The following is a 21,685-nucleotide window of genomic DNA, read 5'->3' as shown; positions in this document are numbered from 1 at the left end:
AATATATTGCATCTTAGCAGTGCTTGGATGTGGAGGTTGCATTTGTTTTCCTTTCTCAGGTTTTTTTCCCCTTTATTTTCACCCAGTGATCCCGTGAACGAGAAATTTTGCCTTTCGTTCTCATACACTCCACTGTACCTGTTGAGGCCGCTGTGGTTGCCAGCCAGGCTGGACTTTAAACATGTCTTTCACTCCATTTCCTCTACATGGGCAGTGAGGGGATTAGTAGTTTACAGGTATTTTCTGTACTTTCTGAAGTGTTCATAGCCTGAAAAATGAAAACTAAGGCAAGAAAGCGTTTTCAAAGGATACTTATAGCAAAATATGCCTCAAACTGGAAGATACACTTTTTCACCTATAAAAACAAACACCTGAATTTTCCCCATGGTTGCTGCGATGCAATCCTGGGGATTTCTAGTGAATACGTAAACCTTGTATTATGATGCAAGGTCAGCTTTATAAATGGAACCTGTCAGGTTTGCTGGCACAATTGGCTCTGCATCTAGCTGCTCCAAGAAGCATTGCTATTTCCAATTGTAACTGTTAAAGCATAGGTTCACCTTTCTTAGGCCCAGTTCACACTATTGTGGGCTGTGTGGCCCACGTTTGCTCGGGCACGGCAGCCCATTTATTTGAACAGGCTGCTGTGCTGCGTTTCTCACAGGAAAAAAGTGCATGCACCTTTTTAAAAATGTAGCCACAGGGAAAAAGACCATGCAATTTCCCTGCGGCAGCCACCAATTCTAAGGGTCCTGCACCCACAAATGCATTGTGGTCTGAGATGTGTAGGGGTGCCATTCAGAATAAATAGCAGCCATGCGTGTCTCGCAAGAGCAGCACGATTCGACTGCAGGTGGTTCGGTTGCGGGAAAAGGTGCGATTCCCGCAACCAGCCCACAAGTGTGAACATAGCCTTGAAAAAAATTCTAACGCATACACAGAAAAAAAATCTTTTATTTTTCTTTTGTAGGAGCCTAAATCAGTAGATTATAAGTGTAATGCATCTCTCTAGCAGTCTGTGTAAGCTGTCTGTTCATACATCGTGCGGGCAGGCAGTTACACAATGACAGACTCCATGAATTACCTAGCGTACTCACGAGCGCCATGGCTGTTCATTGAGAATTACAAGCCATCAGCCACAAAGGCTGTCGGTACTTGTAGTTCATTCATTCACAAATCTCTGTGAATGAATGAAGCGGCCTTGTGGGTGGAGTCAAATTGTGACAGCGGGTGTCGGGATATCGGTGAGAGGCTGTAGGAGTGGGAACATGTTACATGTTCCCAAAGGTGAACTTATCCTTTAAAGTTAGAGGGTATGCTGTGCCAGGGGTGGGCAGTGCAGCCTTTAGCTTTCAAGGGAGACTTGATAACAGGTGTCCTGATCACCTCAATTTCAGTATCCCAAATTTATCCTTCAAGGTCAACTGAACAATATTGTATTTTGATAACTAGGCAATTTTATTTTTTTGTTTATGCATTTATTAAAACGTTCTGTAAGCCCTGTCAATGAACTTTTTATTTTCTGTCCTTTGGCCTGTTCAATAGACAAGGTGTGTCCAGAATATAATGAGAATCAAGTTCCTATGCTCGAAGGGCTCTCTAAAGGGAGAAGCTTGCCAAGATCACTTTGGGTGGGGTGCCAGGTATACGTTAGAACACTCATTAGTTGCATTCCAGCCCTGTCAGAGCCGAGCCATTCTTTTTTTGTGACACCCTGTTCAAATGCCTCGTATTAAGAAAAATGCAAGCAAGTTTGGAACCACGGTATGCGATAAAATTTTGTGTGAAATCTGGTAAAGGTGCATCAGAAACTTTGGAAATGATGAGGAAAGCTTATGGAGAAGCTGCGCTATCATCTGCACATTTGCACCGATAGCACAATGCCTTTAAGAAAGGATGAGAAGGTGTTGAAGATGAATAACGATCAGGACACCCCTGTTCATCAAAAATGGAACAGAATGTGGATGCAGTCAGGTTTGTTCTCAACTGTGACTGACAGCTCACTGCGAGAATGATTGCAAAGAATACTTGAATTACCGAGTCAATTATTCATGGAATTGTGACTCAGGATTTGAACATGAGAAATGTGTGTGCAAAACTTGTTCCAAAGAACTTGTCAACTCATTTGCCAACACCTGTTGGCCCGTTTTGGAAAGCGAGCCTGCTTTTTTTGAGTCAAGTGATCACGGGAGGTGAATCCTGGGTGTTTGAGTACAATTCTGAGACAAAAAAACAAAAAAGTTCAGAATGGCATACACCCACGTCACCTCGCCCCAAGAAAGCCTGAATGAGCAAATCAATGGTTATTGGGTTTATTTTTTGTTTTTGTTTTTTTAATGTGGAATTGTACTTAAGGAATTTGTACCTGCTGGTCAAACTGTGAATCAAGATTTTACTTGGATGTTCTTGGTGACTTGAGACAGTTTTTAGTGTGTGCCCTGAGATTGGCTCAACTTGGATCCTTCATCATGATAACACGCTGAGTGGCAGTACTTTGGCTGTCAGAGGCAGGCTCTGAATGCCATCCCACTTGAAGACTTCCAGGGATGCTATGAAAAATGGGAAAATCGCTGGGAGCATTGTGTACACTCACAAGGTGCATACTTTGAAGGAGACCATGTTCAGTTGTAAAATGTATTAACAAAAGAATTTTTAATATACCATTCTCATTACTTTTCGGACACACTTTGTACATGTATAAACCAATATAAAAAGTGTTTTGTTAACTTTGTTTAATAAATGCAAAAAAAATCCGGAAATCTTCATAGAGAACTTTCTTTGCGCTCTGCCTATGGACAAAGAGTGGTTATGAAGATGAATGTTCTTTGCAGGTCATCAAAAATAAAGTAGGCAGGACTGACACCACATACAGTACTTTGGAGTTCAGAACCCAAAATACACAGTTTGATCAGGTCATAGGAAGGTGGAAGCAGCACATTAAAAAATATACACGTCTAGGTACTGAAAGATACCAGTTAAATATATATATTTTTTTTTGACGTATGCTTTATTGTTCTTCACATTTTATGATAGTTATTTTAAATCCTCTGTGTATTATGTGAGAATGTGACAGGCAGGGTACTCTCTGTGTAAAGTTTTATAAATGGCATGCCAGTTATCTGCTTAGTGTAACTATTGGCATGCCAGTATCTGCTTAGTGTAACTATAAAATAAAAAATCATCGGGGGGTAGAAGCTCTCTGGTATGTGCTCTTTCCTGTAACCTGTTCTTTGTATTTGTACTAGATCAGCCGCATTGAGTACATCCATTCCAAGAACTTCATTCATCGGGATGTTAAGCCAGACAACTTTCTGATGGGTCTTGGGAAGAAGGGGAATCTAGTCTATATTATAGATTTTGGTCTAGCCAAGAAGTATCGTGATGCTCGGACACATCAACACATCCCTTACAGAGAGAATAAGAACCTTACTGGGACTGCAAGATACGCATCTATAAATACCCATCTGGGCATAGGTAGGTAAGAACATAAAAGAAAGGACGTTCATCACTCAAATCTTATCAATAAGTGGTGTTTTAAAACCTTTGGAAATTATTCTTTACTTTGCTTGTAAATCTTCCATAAGCAGAAAACCACAAGAAGCCATAAATGTTTAGGTAGATGGTACAGAACTCATGTGATGTACTTTTCTAGAGACACTAAGGTGGAGGAACATATCCAGAGGGTCATAGACTGCGCTATACAAGTAGACACTTCCAACATAATCACTTTCAAAAAATAGATCTGTATTGTGTACATCTCCTTAATGTATGCCAGTACATGTATCATTCTGTATTGGGAAAAGCCAGATGCTCCCACCTGGCCTTTGTGATACACAAAATAATTTATTTATAAATATGAAGAAGCTTTCTGTAAGGACAAGTATAAATCTTTCTGGAAAACAGTGTCGCTCGCAAGATTTCATCTCATGCTTAGAATGCATTCTAATTCTTGGTAATAAATAATATGATAAAATACAACTTAAGGTTCTATGCCTAACTTGGGACCATTGGCTTCATTTCTGCCCCTCCATACTCCCCTCCCCTCCATACTCATACTTTCTCCTTCCCTTTTCTGCGCCCCCCCCTTCCCCCCTGCCTTTGTTTTCTGTTCCCTTGTACTTACATTATTACGTTACGACCTAACACTGTTTTTCCTTTTTTAATCTGACACTTCTTCCTTACCTTCTCTCTTTAAATTTCCTCTGTGTCCTCATGTCTGATACATATTACACTTGTGGAGTTCGTTTCGGTCCAAATCAAAATTCAGACAAAATTTTTGTTATTCTGAGATATGGATGTATCCGAACTTCTGAATTACAGTAGTAACAAATTATTCAAATTCTAAATCAAATTTGAAATGTAAAACAAAATTGCTGACTATTGCTGATTTCCTTGAAAATGTGTGTCTTAGAATATACATGTCTTCTGAAATTTGAATAGAATAAAATGGAAAAGAATAAAATAAAGAATATAATCTAAAATATAGAAAAAGAATACAATGAAAAATAGATTAGAACTGAATAGAATAAAAACTAGCAGTCTTCCAAAAGTCGAATTTGTAATAGAATAAAATAGAATTTTAGAAGATGGCTATATTCTTTCCATTTTATTCTATTCTAATCAGTTTTTTTTTCTATTCTAGTAATTTATTTCTATTCTATGCATTCTATTTTATTCTTTTCTTTTCAAAATTCGAATTTTGGAAGACCGCTACATCCTATTTTATTCTATTCCAATTTGAATTCCAAAAGACGGCTATATTCTTTCTAATTTTGAATAGAATATAGCCATCTTCTGAATTTCTAATAGAGTAAAATAAAAAATATAGCTGTCTTCCAAAATTTGGATTAGAATAGAATAAAATAAGAATATAACAGTCTTACCAATTTCTAATGGAATAGGATAAAATAGAATAGAAAAGAATAGAGTAAAACAGCATAGAATAGAAAAGAATAGAGTAAAACAGCATAGAATAGAAAATAAAGGAATAAAATAGAAAAGAATACAAAAAATAGATTAGAATAGAAAGAATATAGCCATCTTCTGAATTTCAAATAAAATAAAAAGAGTCATCTGAATTTTCGAATAGAATAAAAAAAAAATATAGCAGTCTTCCGAATTTCAACTAGAATAAAATTAAACAAAATATGAAATTTGATTATTGAAAAGAATAGAGTAAAACCACATAGAATAGAAATTAAAGGAATAAAATACCAAATAGAAAAAAAACAGATTAGAATAGAAAGAACATAGCCGTCTTCCAAGGTTGTAATAAAATATAAAAAGAATATAGCTGTCTTCGGAAATTTGATTTTCAAAAAGAATAGAGTAAAACAGCATAGAATAGAAAATAAAGGAATAAAATAGAAAAGAATAGAATAGGAAAAAATAGATTAGAATATAGCTGTCTTTTGAATAGAATAAAATAAAGAGACTAGAACTGTCTTCTGAAATTTGAATTTTGAAAAGAATAGAACAAAATTGAATAGAAAAGAATAGAATAAAATGGCATATAATCGAATAGAAAATAAAGGAATAGAATAGGATAGAAAAAAAAGATTAGTATAGAATAGAAAGCATTTAGCCATCTTCCGAAACTCGAATCGTAAAAAATAGAATATGGCCATCTTCTGAAATTCAAATTTTGAATAGAATAGAACCAGCTATACTTCACAATGAATTTGGATTTATTCAAATTCGATTTTAATACTTCAAATCCATAGTAAAAATTTGAATGTGGTCAAAAATGAATAAACAAAAAAGATTAACTAAACAAATTTTGTTACTAGTGCAATGAAGTGAAATTAGTAACTTAACTAATCATTCCGAAACTAAAGATTTTATGAAGGATGGTATTGGGTTCTTGAATTGTTCATGCTTATGGTTTGCTGGGCTGAATTATAAAATTGCAAAAAAGATCAGTGTCTGCTTGTTTTTGTGACATTTCTAACATTTCGCTGGTTCTTATAAGCAGAAAAAAAAAATTCTGAAGCACCTTTGTTTAAGAAGTTTGTAAAATTTTGAATTTGAAAACAGCTTCTTTTTTTTTTCTTTCCATACAGAGCAAAGTCGCAGGGATGACTTGGAGAGCTTGGGCTATGTGCTTATGTATTTTAACCTGGGGTCGCTGCCTTGGCAAGGACTGAAGGCAGCAACCAAGCGCCAGAAATATGAACGAATTAGTGAGAAGAAAATGTCTACCCCTATTGAGGTCCTCTGCAAAGGATACCCTTGTAAGTGCCTCCTATTGGTACACTTTGGAAACCTCTTCCTTTTTTTTTTTTTTTTTTTTTTTTTTTTTTTTTTTTTTTAGCATGCAGTAGGTATAATAAAACGTAGGCTTGACAAAAATTGCAGTAGGTTACAAAATGCTTAAGGTTGATGTGCAATGTTACAGAGTCTTTGTGAGAAGTACATAAAATAGACACTATAAACTGCTACCTCAGGGTGCAATGAAATGTACACAAAATTCAATAAATAGCACAAATTATGCAGTGGTAGACATAAGGCACTTTCCAGGGTAACATGTCAGGGACAATCTTTGTGGTGAGAGAGCCCCCCCATGCTCCCAGTTGGGACTCACTTTGGCATACTTTAAGAATTGGCTTGTTTATTACTTTACTCCAATGTGACTATGTGCAATTTTCTTTTTCCTGTTTGGAAAGTGCCAAATAAGCTGATAAATTTAGACTGGTTGTGGTGTACATTTGTCTACTAAAATTCAGTATTCTTCGCTGGCTCCATTTGGGAAGCAACAAAGAAACAATTATGTAGCTATCCCAACCTAATTAATTAGTTCTCCTGGTGCTGACTGTCCTCAATTAGGGGGTTGCCCCATCTGCCAGAAAGCTACGTGCATAAATATGCAAGAGAGGGTCAAGTAACAGTAAATGTGCACTCCGAAAACACAAGGCATATCAAAAATAATTTTACTAAGAATATATTTTAAAAATAAAATAATTATCTCTCTGTAAAGATATCTATAAAAGTGCCCCTATATTCCTAGAAATGGATGTGCCTTTTGAATATAGGAAGCATACACCTGTTATGGGGCTTTACTATATACAGGTGTACCTCGGTTTATGAATTTAATGAGTTCTCCGGGACGTTTCGTATTGCGAAAAATTCATAAACCGAAATGTGATTTCCCATAGAAATGCACTGAAAACCAATTAATCCGTTCCGGAGGTCAGTAAAAAAAAAAAAAAAAAAAAGTTGCTGTCAGTATAGGTCAGTGCCGGTTTTTAAATGTAAATACCTCTTTTTTTTCCCTTCACTATAGCTCAGAGAATCAGCTGTCACTTTCCCCCCAGCTAGAAGAAAGAAAGTTTCCTTTTAGTTTATTTCCTTGCGTTAAAAGAAACAATGTTTCCTTTTAGTTTGTTTCCAGAGATAAAAGAAACAAAGTATCCTTTTAGCTCCAGGGAAAGTGACAGCTAATTCTGTGTGATATAGTGAAGAAAAAGAAAAGCTGCCAATTGCATTTAAAAATTGGCACCGACATACACTTCGTATTGCGAAAAAATTTGTAAACCGAGGCATTATTTTCAATGAATTTTTATTCGTAAACCGAAATTTACGTGAACCGAGGCTTTCATTAACCAAGGTACACCTGTATATTGAAATAGTTGTGTAAATTGTATAGTTTTTTCCCTTTTGGCACAGTCCCTGGATATATCTATTATGCCCAATATTCTATTTCTAATTACATACATGTTTTCACATGGTGTGACTTTGTGTTGGCTATAATGACATATATGTAGATAAAGGTAACTGTCTTTAAATGGGAAAAATTATATGTTTTAAAAACCTATTTATGATCGAAAAGTTGATATCCCCGGTGTTTGCAGAGTGCATATTTCCTGTTATTTTGGGAAGCACTTGATGAGACAGTTAGCTACACTTCTGTTGATTTCTGCTTTTACACTCCCTAACTTTTCATAGAATGGCTAACTCCTGCAGGATATTCAGGAAGGGCAGCACTGCTCCAGCTGTATATCTAGCTGAAAACAACGTATAAAGGTTTTTACAGTATAGTTTGTTTTTCCTGAGAGGTCTTTCATAAAATATCTTATTGGGGCACTTTTACACTGTCAAAGTCCAAAAAATGTAATTGGGTTTATAACAGGATTTGACAAATCCTAGGTGCCAGGCCACCATGATGCTGCTTCACTGATCCAGGGTATTAGACTCCCCACAGATTAATCTGTCTCCTCTCCATACCTCTCAGTGTACAGACAAGAGGCATTCTAATTGGTCAGCACTGTCACATGGACAGCGCTGACCAATCAGAACCTGTCTTGCCCATCCTGTCAGTGCTGGGAGGAGAGGAGAGAAGGCCAAGGGAAATTCAAATCCCTGGACCGATGAAGTGGCATCCCAGTCTTTCTTTCCTTCGTCATTTAAAAAAACTGGCTCTTAACTTTTTTAGCGGACTCCTGGTCTAAGCAAATTTGTCAAGCCCCGGTTTATAAAATGTAGTATTGGCTAAAGTAGGGGAAGGATTAGCACCTCAAGTTTGATTGAGCCCTGGTTCACACTGGTGCGATTTGTCATTCAACTTGAACAGATCAAAGTTGCACCCTATTTGAAGCTATGGAACTATTCAAATCGGTGTGATTTTGAGAGAGGTTTCTTGACTTTTTTTTTTCTTCATATGCGACTTGACATTTGCGCATGAAGTCACACAGATGCTGGCAAGCCGCACATGAAGTCACACACTATGGTGGCTTTGAAGTAGCGTGATTTTAAACCCGCATTCAGTGTGAATCAAGGCTTACTGCTGCGGTCTTTTTACTTTTGATCCTTTCACACAATAATGTGAAATTAGTGTCTTTGGACAAGCATTGACAGCAAGTCTTCACAGAGGTTTTAACCTTTTCCCTCCTCCTCTATATAAAAAATAGAAAAGAAAAAAAAGCTAATTCCCTGTTACTGGACATGTAGAGGGGTAATTTCCACAATTATGATACAGAAAGTAAAAGAATCCAAAAAAAGGTTATTACTGCTCCCTATCCTATCCTAAATTTTATAAACCCATTTATATTTTTGTAATTTTGCACAAGTAAGGCCCCATTAACACACGGTATTAAAATGCCACTTTTGGAGACATTTTGTGGTGGTGTTTTTTTTTGTTGTGTGGTGTGGGGGTTTTTTGGCCTCTAAATGCCCCTATGTTGACTCATGTGTCCATGGCGTTTACAGGAGTTTAGAGGCATTCATTCCAGTGGCGAGAATAAATAGTATTCTGGCCAGTGAAATGAATGAATGCTTAGGCTCTTGATGTGCCTAAATGCATTTTCAAAATGCAGCTTTAGGAGCATTTTTAACTCTGCTTTTTCCTCTCCTGGAGTATGAGGCCTTTCTATTGCTAAAAAAGAACTGCAGTCCATAGAAACTATAGTAAGAGAATATGGAGTCAGACCTCTCCCTTTGAAAATGATAGCTTTCGTGTTCTTTTAATGGCTTTAGTACTTTGAGTCATTGACCTGTTACAAATATGCAGGTCAGGAGTTCTGCCTGCACTCTTAATCTTAATGTTTGTTCTAGGTCAGGGAGTAAAAATTTTTATAAAAGCCAAGACAGCCTGGTAGCTAGCATTCGTAGGAGCTCAGAATGGCACCCCCATTTAAAACCCAAGACAGCCTGGTAGCTAGCATTCTTAGATGCTCAGAATGGCACCCCCATTTAAAGATGCACGTGTTTAGAAAAGAGTGAATGAACTCCCAAGATATTTCTTTTAGCATCTTAACTTTTGTTTTCTTTTTTTTTTCTCTTCCAGCTGAGTTTTCAACATATCTGAATTTTTGTCGCTCCCTTCGGTTTGATGATAAACCGGACTATTCCTACCTGAGACAACTCTTCCGTAACCTCTTCCATCGGCAAGGCTTCTCATATGACTATGTTTTTGACTGGAACATGCTGAAATTTGTGAGTATGGGATTTTGTCTATACAGTTCATTTTAGAGGTAATTTCTCAAAAAGTTAACCGGCTTGTTGCATTCAAATTCCCTTGGTTAAAAAATTGTGCACATAATGTGATTATAAACTTGATTAGCATTGCTACCCAAGTTCACCTACTTTAGGAACCTGGAACAAATCGACCGAGAAAACCTATATAGTTGTACCTTAAACATGTCACACACCTGGGAACGAAAACTTCCCCTAAAAGCCACATGTCAAAAAGATCAGTAAATCCATAAACACAGGTTGCTGAGGATGTATGGAAAAGGTGAACTTTGCACTGCCCACTTGCCTCCACAATCAGAAAGGTAGGGTGGGGCCAAACTTGATGTCTGCAGGAACAGTCAATATTTACATACAACATAGTTTGTATTTTGTGTGTGTATATAGAGAGAGAGAGAGAGAGAGAGAGAGAGAGAGAGACTTTTTGAAAGTCAAGTTCAAAATGATCCTGATATATAAACGGTTATATATATATATATATATATATATATACACAGTTTATATATCAGGTTCATTTTGAACTTGATTTTCACTGAAGATGATCTCTACCTATGCAGCATTTCTCATCACATACTTAGATTGAACTCACCATACTTGTGACAAGCACAATTTAATTAGAAGCTAAATTTTAAGAATACATTTCCTGCATAAATCATAAACCTGTTTTTAATGCTTTTAATTTTTATGTAGAACAAACTTCTAAATTCTGTTCTTTGTAGGGTGCAGCCCGGAATCCAGAAGATATGGACAGGGAAAGAAGAGAACATGATAGAGAAGAAAGAATGGGCCAACTCAGAGGTTCTACAACTAGGGCATTACCCCCTGGTCCTCCCACTGGTGCAGCTCCTAACCGGCTCAGAAATGGTGGAGAACCAGTAGCCTCTACTCCAGCATCCCGAATTCAGCAGAGTGGTAAGCGGTCTATTGCCAAGTGCTTTTTCTCTAATCTTTTTTTCTTATTTTAGTCATAACTCTTTGAGGTGTACTTTTCTTTGAGAATTTTTCAGCAGTGAAGAAAATTGAGAATTTCTATATCTACAGACAGTTCATAGGGTCATAATTTTATTGTGCCCAAAGACCTGCAAGATGGATTAATATTTACAGTCATTCCATATAGTGTGTTGAAACCACTATACCAAATGTACAATGTACATTTCCTTTTGAATTTTCAGATTGCTAATAACTTTTGTAATTGACACAAAGTGTACATGCTGTAAAAGGCACTCTGCAGGAGCTTGTCACAGTATACTGCTTCAACTGCCTTATTAATATTCCAGGTAACACTTCTCCTCGAGCAATCTCACGGGTGGACAGAGAGCGCAAGGTCAGCATGAGGTTACATCGAGGAGCTCCAGCAAATGTCTCTTCCTCTGATCTCACAGGGCGACAAGAGGTTTCACGAATTTCAGCGTCACAGGTGAGACCATACGCTTAGTAACTGTGAGATGTATTTCTTTTTTACTTAAACATATAAGTATACAGCCTTCCTTGGGGAAATTTCTAATGTACATCAGATTGTGAGAAGAAAAATAATCATTCCACTGATACTTTAACTTTGGTAAATGCTTATGGGGTGAAACACACATTGATTTCTTGGGGACCAGTCTAGATCCATCTCTGGGGGACTCAGACTAGCCTCAACCCATCATAAGGGCTTCTGCTACTGAGCACTTATGAAAGAGATACAAGAAGCTAGTAGGTAATTTAGCCTACCAGCACCCACCTGGAGCAATTGAGATTTCCAGATGGTCTTATGCCAAGGTGTATTTAGATTGCCCACCCTATTGCACCTGTAAACCTCTTCAGAAAGGACTGTTGGATTTAACTATTGCTTTAGCCAATGAAAGCTGATGGTCCTTGTACAATCTCCATAAGGGTCACCTAAAAGGAAACAAATGTATAATTTCTGAAAATATTAACTCGTTTGTCGCTCCTTATAGGTAAAAAAAAAAATGCCAAACTATGCATGTGAATATGCATTTAAATTCAAATGAGCTATCCTGTAAATATTTAAAGGCATGTCAAGGGTAAAAAGGGAGAACAAAAGGAAGCAAAGTTCATTGTTTGGGGTTACATAGAATTGTTTTAGAATATAAAATATATTTTTTTTATATGCAAGGGCTACTTATAAAATGTTATCTTTTATGTCAACAATAATAAAAACAGTATGTAGTACTGGGTTTCTGCAGCTGTGGAAGCTATCAAGGTTCAGTGCTGTCAGTGATGAGCAGAATCTGGCGCCAAGGTTCGAAATTAAGATGGTTCAGTAGGGACTGGTCAAATTTTGTTCCATGTGTGGATGCTCTTTCGACAGAAGTCGATCTAATGATTGACTTATGTCGAACAGGCTTGTTGGAAAATTCTTCTGATCAGTGGCTGCAGCCCACTGCCTGATCAGAAAAAAAACAAGTCATCGATGGCCAGCCTAGGGAGACTAAAAATCTGGTTCCAAATTCCCAATCCTGCTGCAGAGGTTACAAGGGAAATACCTGTGACAAATGGAATTCCTGTGAACCCCAGACCCATGTAAGGTTTTACTGATGGAGAGATTTGGAGCCCTGGATAACCGTAAAACATTACAGAGGTTCCAAACTTTTCCCATTCTATCCAAAACTTTGAAAGTGCTGAGTATAGATACAGCTATAATCTAGAATGACTCCATCTAAATGTATGCATAGTAAACTGTTAGACTGTGAACTCTAACTTCTGTAGCTACACATACTCCAGGTTTAAAGTGTTACTAAACAAACAACAGTAAAATCAGTCTGTAAATGCAGTAAAGCATGCTTGTAATACTCACTGTGGGATCTAAGGGGTTAACCCTCTGCATTGTGTAAAAAGGCTGTTTTGATCCTGACTTCTCTGATCCTCCCCTTCTTCCAGTGCCTCCCTCTTATCGCCTGATAAGACATTGTTTGGAGACTCTCTGCACATGCTCAATTTAGTGTGCATTGCTAGAGGTTTTTTTTTTCTTAGGAAAGTGCATGTGATCAGCACAGGGCCAATCCGCACTGTCCAGACAGAGGTCAAGGGTTCTGCATCCTCCTAGAGCAGAATGAATACTTCTACAAGCTTTAACGAGTGCTCTGCTGAACACTGATAGAAGTCACAAGACTGCTCTAACTGCTGATGAGAAAAATTATTTAGCAGTTTATATTTACTAAAATAATTGCGTTTCCATGTTCTGTGTACTGCGGGAGACCAGATATAGTGAATGCAGGGTCCTGGGTTTAGTAACACTTTAATGTATGCTTGTGTCACAAGATAGTCTTTTGATACCTACATGTTTCCACACATGTAAATGTTAAAGATCTATAACCCATTTATATAATCCACAATAAATATACAGAATTATTTCACTTGATTTGTGCTTGCAGTACTGTTGACCTTTGCTGTTTTCTCTGTTCAGGCCAGCGTACCATTTGACCATCTTGGAAAATGAGGGCAGCCATTGGACCAATGTTTGCTTTAGGTGAGTTTTTTTTTTTTTTTTGTCAAATAGTATTCCTTTTAATCAGTATACACCAGACTAGGGTATTGATTATGAAAAGGAAAATCTGATTGCTTGATCGGCAAAGCTGCAACAAGCATAGTAGAGAAAGCTTCACTGCAAAACAGCCACATGTAATATTTCTAGATTTCTAAACGTGGCTAACTCTCCCCTATTCCTGTGTATCAGTGGAGATTTCCCCCTCTATCTTTACTGGTATTCAGGGTATATAATGGGTAAAGACATTGATGCTAAATAATGCTGAATGAGTTTCCATTCAGGACTGCAGCTCCGAGACACTGAAATAACCCATTAAAGCATGACGTGGTTGTAAAGTCTCCAGAATTTTTACATTCTCTGCAGGAAGGTAAAAAACCACCTGTGTGCTACAGCCCCCCTAATACTTATCTGAACCCCATTGTGATCCAGCGATGTGCATGAGAGCCTTGGCTCTCCAAAGACTCTCCCTCCTCATTGGTTAAGACAGCAGCAGGAGCCATTGTCTCCTGCTGCTGTCAATCACAGCCAGTGAACCAACAAGGAGAGAGGCGACGGGGCCTAGCCACTGCTGTGTGTGTAAATGGACACGCAGAGCATCAGGAGTGAGTCTGCTTGGGTGCCCCCATAGCAAGCTGCTTACTGTGAGGGCACTTGACAGGAGAGAAGGGCCAGAAGCACCATGAGGGACCTTAGAAGATTTGGGCTACTGTGTGCAAAATCACTGCACAAAGCAAGTAAGTAGAACAGGTTTGTCATTTTTTTTAAAAAAAAAAGCCTTTTATTGTCACTTCAGCTTTTTTGTTTGTATTTTTTTGATTAATGCATGTGAAGTCTTTTCTATGTACTGTATAGATCTTTGTTCCAATGTGGTATAATTCCTGAAAACTTGGTTCCAGATGTAAATGTCAATTTGTAAGTTCCATGGGAAGCTTCAGACAGACCTATCTTTGGTCAAGCTAATACCAAAGCTTGAGCACAACCTTTAAAGCAAGGGTATGCAACCTAAAAAAAAGTGGAGATCCACCTGAACAATATGGGAGAGGTCAAAGATCACCGGGCACAGTTTGCTTCCTCACAGCTGATTTAACCTCTAATTGCCATACAACCATGTCACAAACGTGTGCATTGCACGGCAATCATGGGTTTAACTCAGGTGGTGAGGAGGCAACATATTGCCTGTCAAACACACTGTGTTGGCTGCTCTTGTGAATGAGCCCTTGAGGGTTGTTCACATGTAAAGTCGCAGTTTTATGGCCCCCCCAATCCCTACCCTCTTTAGCTGCTGAGACAGCAGCCAAAGGTGTTCACATGTCACAGCAGGAATAAACCCCCTGTTGCCATTGGCGAGTACTACTGCCTGCCAATCACAACCTATTCAAGTAAATGGGGCCACTCTGCAAGCACCCCGCAACTACATGCTTCCGCAGGGTCCAAGGGGTTAAAGCAGTTGGTGAGAGAGCAACACACCACTGCCTGTTTAATCCCTTGTTTGCTGTACTGCACAGGGTTGCAGGGCACTTGCAGAGCGTGCTTAGCAGGTGCTACACCCACCAACAATGACAGGGCGTAGGAGCCAGCGCTACAAAGGAGACATCCAACTTATGTGGCTCTTGCTCCTTACTACAGCTCCAACATTACAAGTAGTTCCTCTGCATTGCACTCTATTTGATGCTCTGGGATGGCGGGTCAGCAAACCCTGACCATGATCTACCAGTCACCTGGTCACGATCTACTGGTTGCTGACCCCCACTTTTAAAGCATCCTACATTTTGTGAAGTTCCTGAAGCATCACTGGTTTGATACAGCAGGTACTTGAGTTTTACTATTAAGGGCTTCAGGGACCCTGACTTCTAGGGAAATCTGTTTTTGCAAATTTGGACCAGCTCCTGTGGTCACACCACACCCACAAATGCAAAACACAGAGGTGTGAATGCACCCTTCCAGTTCTTTACCTCACTACTGGCCCATCATTGACTGGTGACTTCACTGACCAGTAGGAGTAAGTGCAGGGAGGTGGGAAAATTCACAATTGTGAGAGCTGGTAGAAATTTGCATTCTAGTGCACGCTAAAGTTTGGGTCTTTCTGGGAGCTGAAGAGTCACTGAATTGACTTGTATTTACCTGAAAACTGCTTACTAGTGTTGCTTTAGAAATTTTTTATGAAATAAGGCACATAGTGGTTAGTAAGGGGAGTTCACATTATGAAGTCATCCTTATAGGTACATTTGCTTTCATTTTCTTAAAAAAAAAAAAAAAGCCGCTGATTGCATGACACACACAGCTTCCGATGTTTGTTACACCTACAGTTGTGACCAAAATTATTCAACCCCCAATGCTGTAAAGGGGTTTAGGGACTATAGTGTACATTTGGAATTGTATTCAGAATCAAATCCTACAAGGACGTTGTAACTACCCAAATGCAACTAAAATGACATCAATTGTTTATGTAATACAGTAGTAAATGGTTCTTATGTGGTTTCTTCATTGCCACAATTATTCAACCCCTTAAAGACTACCACTCTGAAGAACAGAGGTTCATACAGGTGCTTTCCATCAGGTATTGAAAACACCTGTGGATGTCACCGAGCAGCAATCAAGCATAATAAGCACCAATTAGGCAGCTTTAAAATGACTGTGATACTCAGCTCCTTCTAGACATTTACTGGTGTGGTTACAAACATGGTGAAGGCAAGAGAATGGTCCAGGAAGACAAGAGAAGAGGTGATTTCTCTTCACAGGAAGGGCAATGGCTATAAGAAGATTGCAAAGATGTTAAACATACCAAGAGACACCTTAGGAAGCATCATTCGCAAATTCAAGGCAAAGGGCACTGTTGAAACGCTACCTGGTCGTGGCAGAAAGAAGATGCTGACTTCGACTGCTGTGCGCTACCTGAAGCGTAGAGTGGAGAGAAGTCCCCGTGTGACTGCTGAGGAACTGAGAAAAGATTTGTCAGATGTGGGTACAGAAGTTTCAGCCCAGACAATAAGACGCACACTGCGTAATGAAGGCCTCCGTGCCAGAACTCCCAGGCGTACCCCCTTGCTGTCTCCAAAGAATAAGAAGAGTCGACTGCAGTATGCCAAAAGCCATGTGGACAAACCACAAAAGTTGTGGGATAGTGTTCTGTGGACTGATGAAACAAAATTAGAACTGTTTGGGCCCATGGATCAACGCTATGTTTGGAGGAGGAAGAACAAGGCCTATGATGAAAAGAACACCTTGCCTACTGTGAAGCATGGTGGAGGGTCAATCATGCTTTGGGGCTGTTTTGCTTCTGCAGGTACAGGGAAGCTTCAGCGTGTGCAAGGTACCATGAATTCTCTTCAGTACCAGGAGATATTGGATGGAAACGTGATGCAGTCCGTCACACACCTGAGGCTTGGGAGACGTTGGACCTTTCAACAGGACAATGATCCCAAGCATACCTCCAAGTCCACTAGAGCATGGTTGCAGAGGAAAGGCTGGAACATTTTGGAGTGGCCATCGCAGTCACCAGACTTAAATCCGATTGAGAACCTCTGGTGGGACTTAAAGAAAGCAGTTGCAGTGCGCAAGCCTAAGAATGTGACTGAACTGGAGGCCTTTGCCCATGAAGAATGGGCGAAGATACCCGTAGATCGCTGCAAGACACTTGTGTCAAGCTATGCTTCACGTTTAAAAGCTGTTATAACTGTAAAAGGATGCTGTACTAAGTACTAAGATTGAATGTCACTTGGGGGTTGAATAAAACTGATAATGCTGTGAGCACAGAAAAGACATTTGTGGTTATTTCATTATAACTGTTATGTTATATTTGTCTGACCTACAAGTGCCTCTTTAATGTAAATGTAAGCAAGATGACTGAATGATCAAAAGCAATGTCAAACTGGCCAAAACACTCAATTTCAGTGGGGGTTGAATAATTTTGGTCACAACTGTATAATCTGAGTAAGTGTCGGTTAGTCATGAAACATGTTATTTGGTGTTCACCAAATGCTAATTTTTTATCGAGGACACAATGCACTTTTTTTACCTTCAAAAATGTGCATTCATTTATTTATTTTTTAAATGGTGAATTTTCGCTTTTAAGAGCCATGACCATTCAGAAACAAGTATTGTATATTGACTTAAAGGTAAATTCCACTTTCACACATTAACACTGTTTTTTTTTCTCTCTTCTCTCCCCAGTGTCTTCACTGTATTTCATTTTCTTTTAAAGATGAGAATTTAATTTTTTTAACTTTTATTTTCTGCCACTGAAGAGAGCCACGCAGAAGATGCTGGTTCTGGCGCAGACATGGAAGAACTGATGCGTCAGGGAGGAGGTTTGCTGCTCCACTCCCCTTCCAGATATGTTGGCAGTCCAGGACAGCGGATGTTCTTCCTGCTTTCTCTAAACAGAACACTACATATAGATATATACTGTATATATTTTTTCCTTTTTATTTTTTAGCTTACCTCCCCACATCTTCCCCCCGCATCCCCCCCCCCCCACCACCACCCCCCCCCCCCAAAAAAAATACTCCAACTTCACATTCTTTCCAAAATGTAAGATTTTAGCTGTACTTTATTTTTTCTATTCTATAAGAGATGGACAGAATAAGCGAGTTACCAGGAGAGGCATCTCCAGCACTGCTCTGCTGCCTTTCCCAGGCTTGGATGCCCCATTGCACCTGTCTCTCCTGTCTGCACTGACAATGGAGCGATGCATTGTTTACTTTGATTTTTAGGTCGCTAAACTTTCAGGGCTAGAGAAGTGCTGGGATCTTGTTTTATTTTCCACAGAGATCCACAGTGGAGGCCTATCTTGATTTTAGAATATGCCAGCTCCATAGCACCAATATAGGACAAGGTTTTGTTTTTTTTGTTTTTTTTTTGTTTTTTTTTTGTTTTTTTTTTAACAGAACAGGTGGAGTTTGCCCATACAGCGCTAGCTGTTGCAGCAGTTTTAGTTGTAGGTTATAATGTATTTTAGTAGTAGGTATATTGTTGGGTATCCCCCACTGTGGCTGCTAGTGATTTGATGTATAACTCATTTGAAAAAAAAAAAATGTTTTGAAAAAAAAAAAATGCACACAGTTTTGCAACTTACACTCTGCCCTTCTGCAGTGACTAAAGACTGAGATGGCTGCTTACTGACTTTTGATGAAGACTGTGAAGGTGCACAAGATATTTTAATGAGGGTTGTACCAGTTAGTTGGGAGGGTCCTGGCTGGTGGGATACTGAATGTTGAAGCTCCCGTCTCCCTCCATGTCCTGGACAGTGTCCACCCTGCACCACTAGATGGCGCCATGGAACTAGATCTTACCCTCCAAACTGTTTCATATTTAACAATGTTTGGTTTCTTAATTTATTTACAATATATTTACTTTCTCTTTTTTTTTATTTGTGGTAACTTTTATTACTTTATAATTTAAAATAAAAAATGCAAAAAAATTAATTTGGGGGGGAAATACGCAACTTTTTTGGGGGGGTTTTGTACTTCTGTGTAAATATAGACTTTTTTCAGCTTTAATGTGTTTGTTAATTTGAGGTAATAAAGTAGAAAATGATAAAGTGGTTAAAATTAGTGTGTGTTTTATTGCTAAAGTAATTTGAATATGAATCCTGTACTAAATTAATATGTCTTGATATGCCAACCCATTATCTAAAAAGAACATATTCTAGAAAATTGGTGCTTTTATAAAAAAAACTATTTCATCTACAACTACTTACATGTGGGAAAAAAAAGAACCTGGATAGAAATGTAGAGATTTTTTTTTTATACTTCTAGATATAGTTGTTTTTATATCTGTTTGACAGCTAAAATATAGCAAATCCTGTTCCTGCAAAGATTTGGGTTTTCATGTTCTCACTTACCTTGACCTTTAGTCTTCTATTTTTAGTGTTGGATAGGCAGCTCAACCCCAGCTTCTTATGTATTTTGGCCATTTAGAGACTAAAACCAGCCATACGTGGACCAAATTTTGGCTGGTTCAGCATGGACTGGCCAAACTTCAATCTGTGTCTAGGCAGGCAGGTTGTACACAAGTCAATCTATCCACTGACTTAGTTGATGGAGAGTGTGATGAGGCTGAAGTATTATGGGTGGAACTGCACTTGGGGGTGCGTACTACAAAGGTAATCATTGGAACTTGTTATAGGCCTCCCAGTGTTAATGAGCAGGTGGAGACTCAGCTTCTTGCACAGATCAAAAGGGCTGGGACAGGGATAATAATGGGGGATTTTAACTACCTGGAAATTGACTGGAGTAATGGTACTGCAGGAACAGTTAAAAAGGGAAAAAATTTTTAAACCTACAACAGGACAGCAGGACAGTTTTATGATACAGTTCATACAGGCCCCAACTAGGAATGATGCTCTGCTGGACCTGGTAATCTCAAACCATGCAGCGCTTATTATGAATGTTCATATAAAAGAACATCTACGTAGCAGTGACCATAACATGATTTCATTTATTGTTAGCTGTAAACAGCAAGCACATATGGGAAAAATAAAAATGCTCAATTTTAAGAGAGCTACTTTTTCAAGGCTGAGAGCTGCTCTCCAAGACATAGACTGGGAGGGAGTGTGACATAAATGTGACATGAATGTACAGATTTGAGTAGATAAGATGTGACCTGTAGCAATATGTAATCCTAAATGTAGTTGCATGCCTTTTCATTAAAGAAATAATCAGTCAGAGGTACTCAGACACAGATGGTCACCAATTAACATCTGAAAAGACTTCCAGCTTCCTCTGGATGTGACACCTAAGTGCCAATAAGATTTGTCTATAATCAGACTTTGCCACCTTCCTGAAGTAAAAGAGGAAATGCCTGGAGACAGGTTGGCTTTATGACAGCAGGAGACCAGAGCTTTAGAGTATATACATACATCAAAGGAAATGTTTCATCTCTCATAAAAGCTAAAATATTAGTTGCAGAGAGATATAAATACTTCCTTCTGATTGGACACTCTGTGGGTCCAATCGACATATAAAAACCGTATTTGTGGCTTAGATAGAATGCCAGGAAAATGCAGGAAATGGTTAGGTGGCGCTGGATTGTGACAGCCGAACAGTGATTGGTACTGTCGCGATCGGACTGATGCGCTGGTGTCGGAAAGCCAATCCCCGACTTGGTGATTCATGCCGGTCTTGGTCCGATTGACCTTGGGCAGTTTTGCACCCAGAACATCCTGTGGGCGGGTACAGGAACACCCCCAGGGTCAATTGGCCGAGGACTAATGTCCTGCCTACGTCCATATCCCCATAAATTGAGTACCCGGAAATTGAGTAACCGGGCATGGTAATTTGTAAGGAGCCGGCTCGATTTGACTGACGGATTGCTGACTCTCTGACTTGCCCAGTCGCAGGATCAATCTTGGTAAAAGTTTTATTCTGTTTTATTCCCTTTTATTTTAAAGTGAATAGTCTGTGTGTGTCTTCTTGTAGATTTTGTATTTTCTGTAACTTTTTATATTTTGTACATATTTTATGCACTGCCCACTTTCAGGATATTAAATCTTAAAATTAATAGGTGACTTCTGTGTATTTAAGCGGGCTCATATCTCCGGAGAGATTAGATTGGAGAGATTAGATTGTATTGTTTTTTAGTACCTTTATACGCTCGGTCAAGCTCATTGCCAATCTGTATGCAATTGCACTGCGTGTTGGCAGATTGTGTGCAGATTGTAAAAGTTAACAGATCTGCCAGACAGAGATCTGTGTGTGTGGTGTCCCAACAGACCGTTCTGTGGATAAACTGTTGGGTGGTGGCCAGCTACCGTTTGTGGTGTGTCTGGTGTGTGTGTGTGTGGGGGGGGGGGGGTGTGGACGGTGGAAGAGTGATTAATATCGGGGTTCTAGCTGTAGGATAGCTGGAGGGATCCTAGAAGGGTGTGTGATTGCTAAGCTGCTCCTCAACTCTAATCAGAGCACCAGATTGTATATAAGATTTGTATCTACCAGTGTGTGGTCATCCATCTGGATTGGAGTCTTCCCCCGGTGGTGGTCAAGAGGTAGTGTGGGCTGTGAAAGTATATCACGGCTGGTCTTGTATACGGTTTTACATATTCAAAGTTAAGTCCCCTTTATTCCCTCTTACCCCAAGTCACGGCCGAATCTGCACGCCTCGGTTAGCTAGTCTCTGTGGGCGTGCCGAGTGGGTGACCCGTGACAGGGAGTATTGGCATCAATGAACACAGCACAGAAATGGGAGTTCTTTAAAAAAGACAGTATGTGAACATGCTGCAAAATATATTCC

The 21,685-nt window shown here is 39.0% G+C and overlaps 1 protein-coding gene across 4 annotated transcripts in view; it reads left to right on the top strand.

Moving 5' to 3' along the window:
* Nucleotides 1-20,956, top strand: part of CSNK1E (casein kinase 1 epsilon) — a 93,026-nt gene extending 72,070 nt beyond the window's left edge. For all 4 annotated transcript variants that reach the window (XM_089674265.1, XM_089674266.1, XM_089674267.1 and 1 more), the window contains 7 exons: nt 3,246-3,474; nt 6,063-6,233; nt 9,782-9,930; nt 10,686-10,878; nt 11,244-11,383; nt 13,376-13,438; nt 17,627-20,956. In XM_089674265.1, the coding sequence (XP_089530391.1) occupies nt 3,246-3,474; nt 6,063-6,233; nt 9,782-9,930; nt 10,686-10,878; nt 11,244-11,383; nt 13,376-13,408 (915 nt within the window). In that variant the 3' untranslated portion in view covers nt 13,409-13,438; nt 17,627-20,956. The remainder of the gene's footprint in view (nt 1-3,245; nt 3,475-6,062; nt 6,234-9,781; nt 9,931-10,685; nt 10,879-11,243; nt 11,384-13,375; nt 13,439-17,626) is intronic.
* Nucleotides 20,957-21,685: the final 729 nt, after the last annotated feature.

This window comes from Staurois parvus, unplaced genomic scaffold (genome assembly GCF_062004578.1).
Source record: "Staurois parvus isolate SC_StPar_1 unplaced genomic scaffold, SC_StPar_1.0 ptg000149l, whole genome shotgun sequence".
Lineage (NCBI taxonomy): Eukaryota > Metazoa > Chordata > Amphibia > Anura > Ranidae > Staurois > Staurois parvus.
Note: the sequence above shows the minus strand (reverse complement) of the source record. Positions and strands in the feature narration are given on the sequence as shown.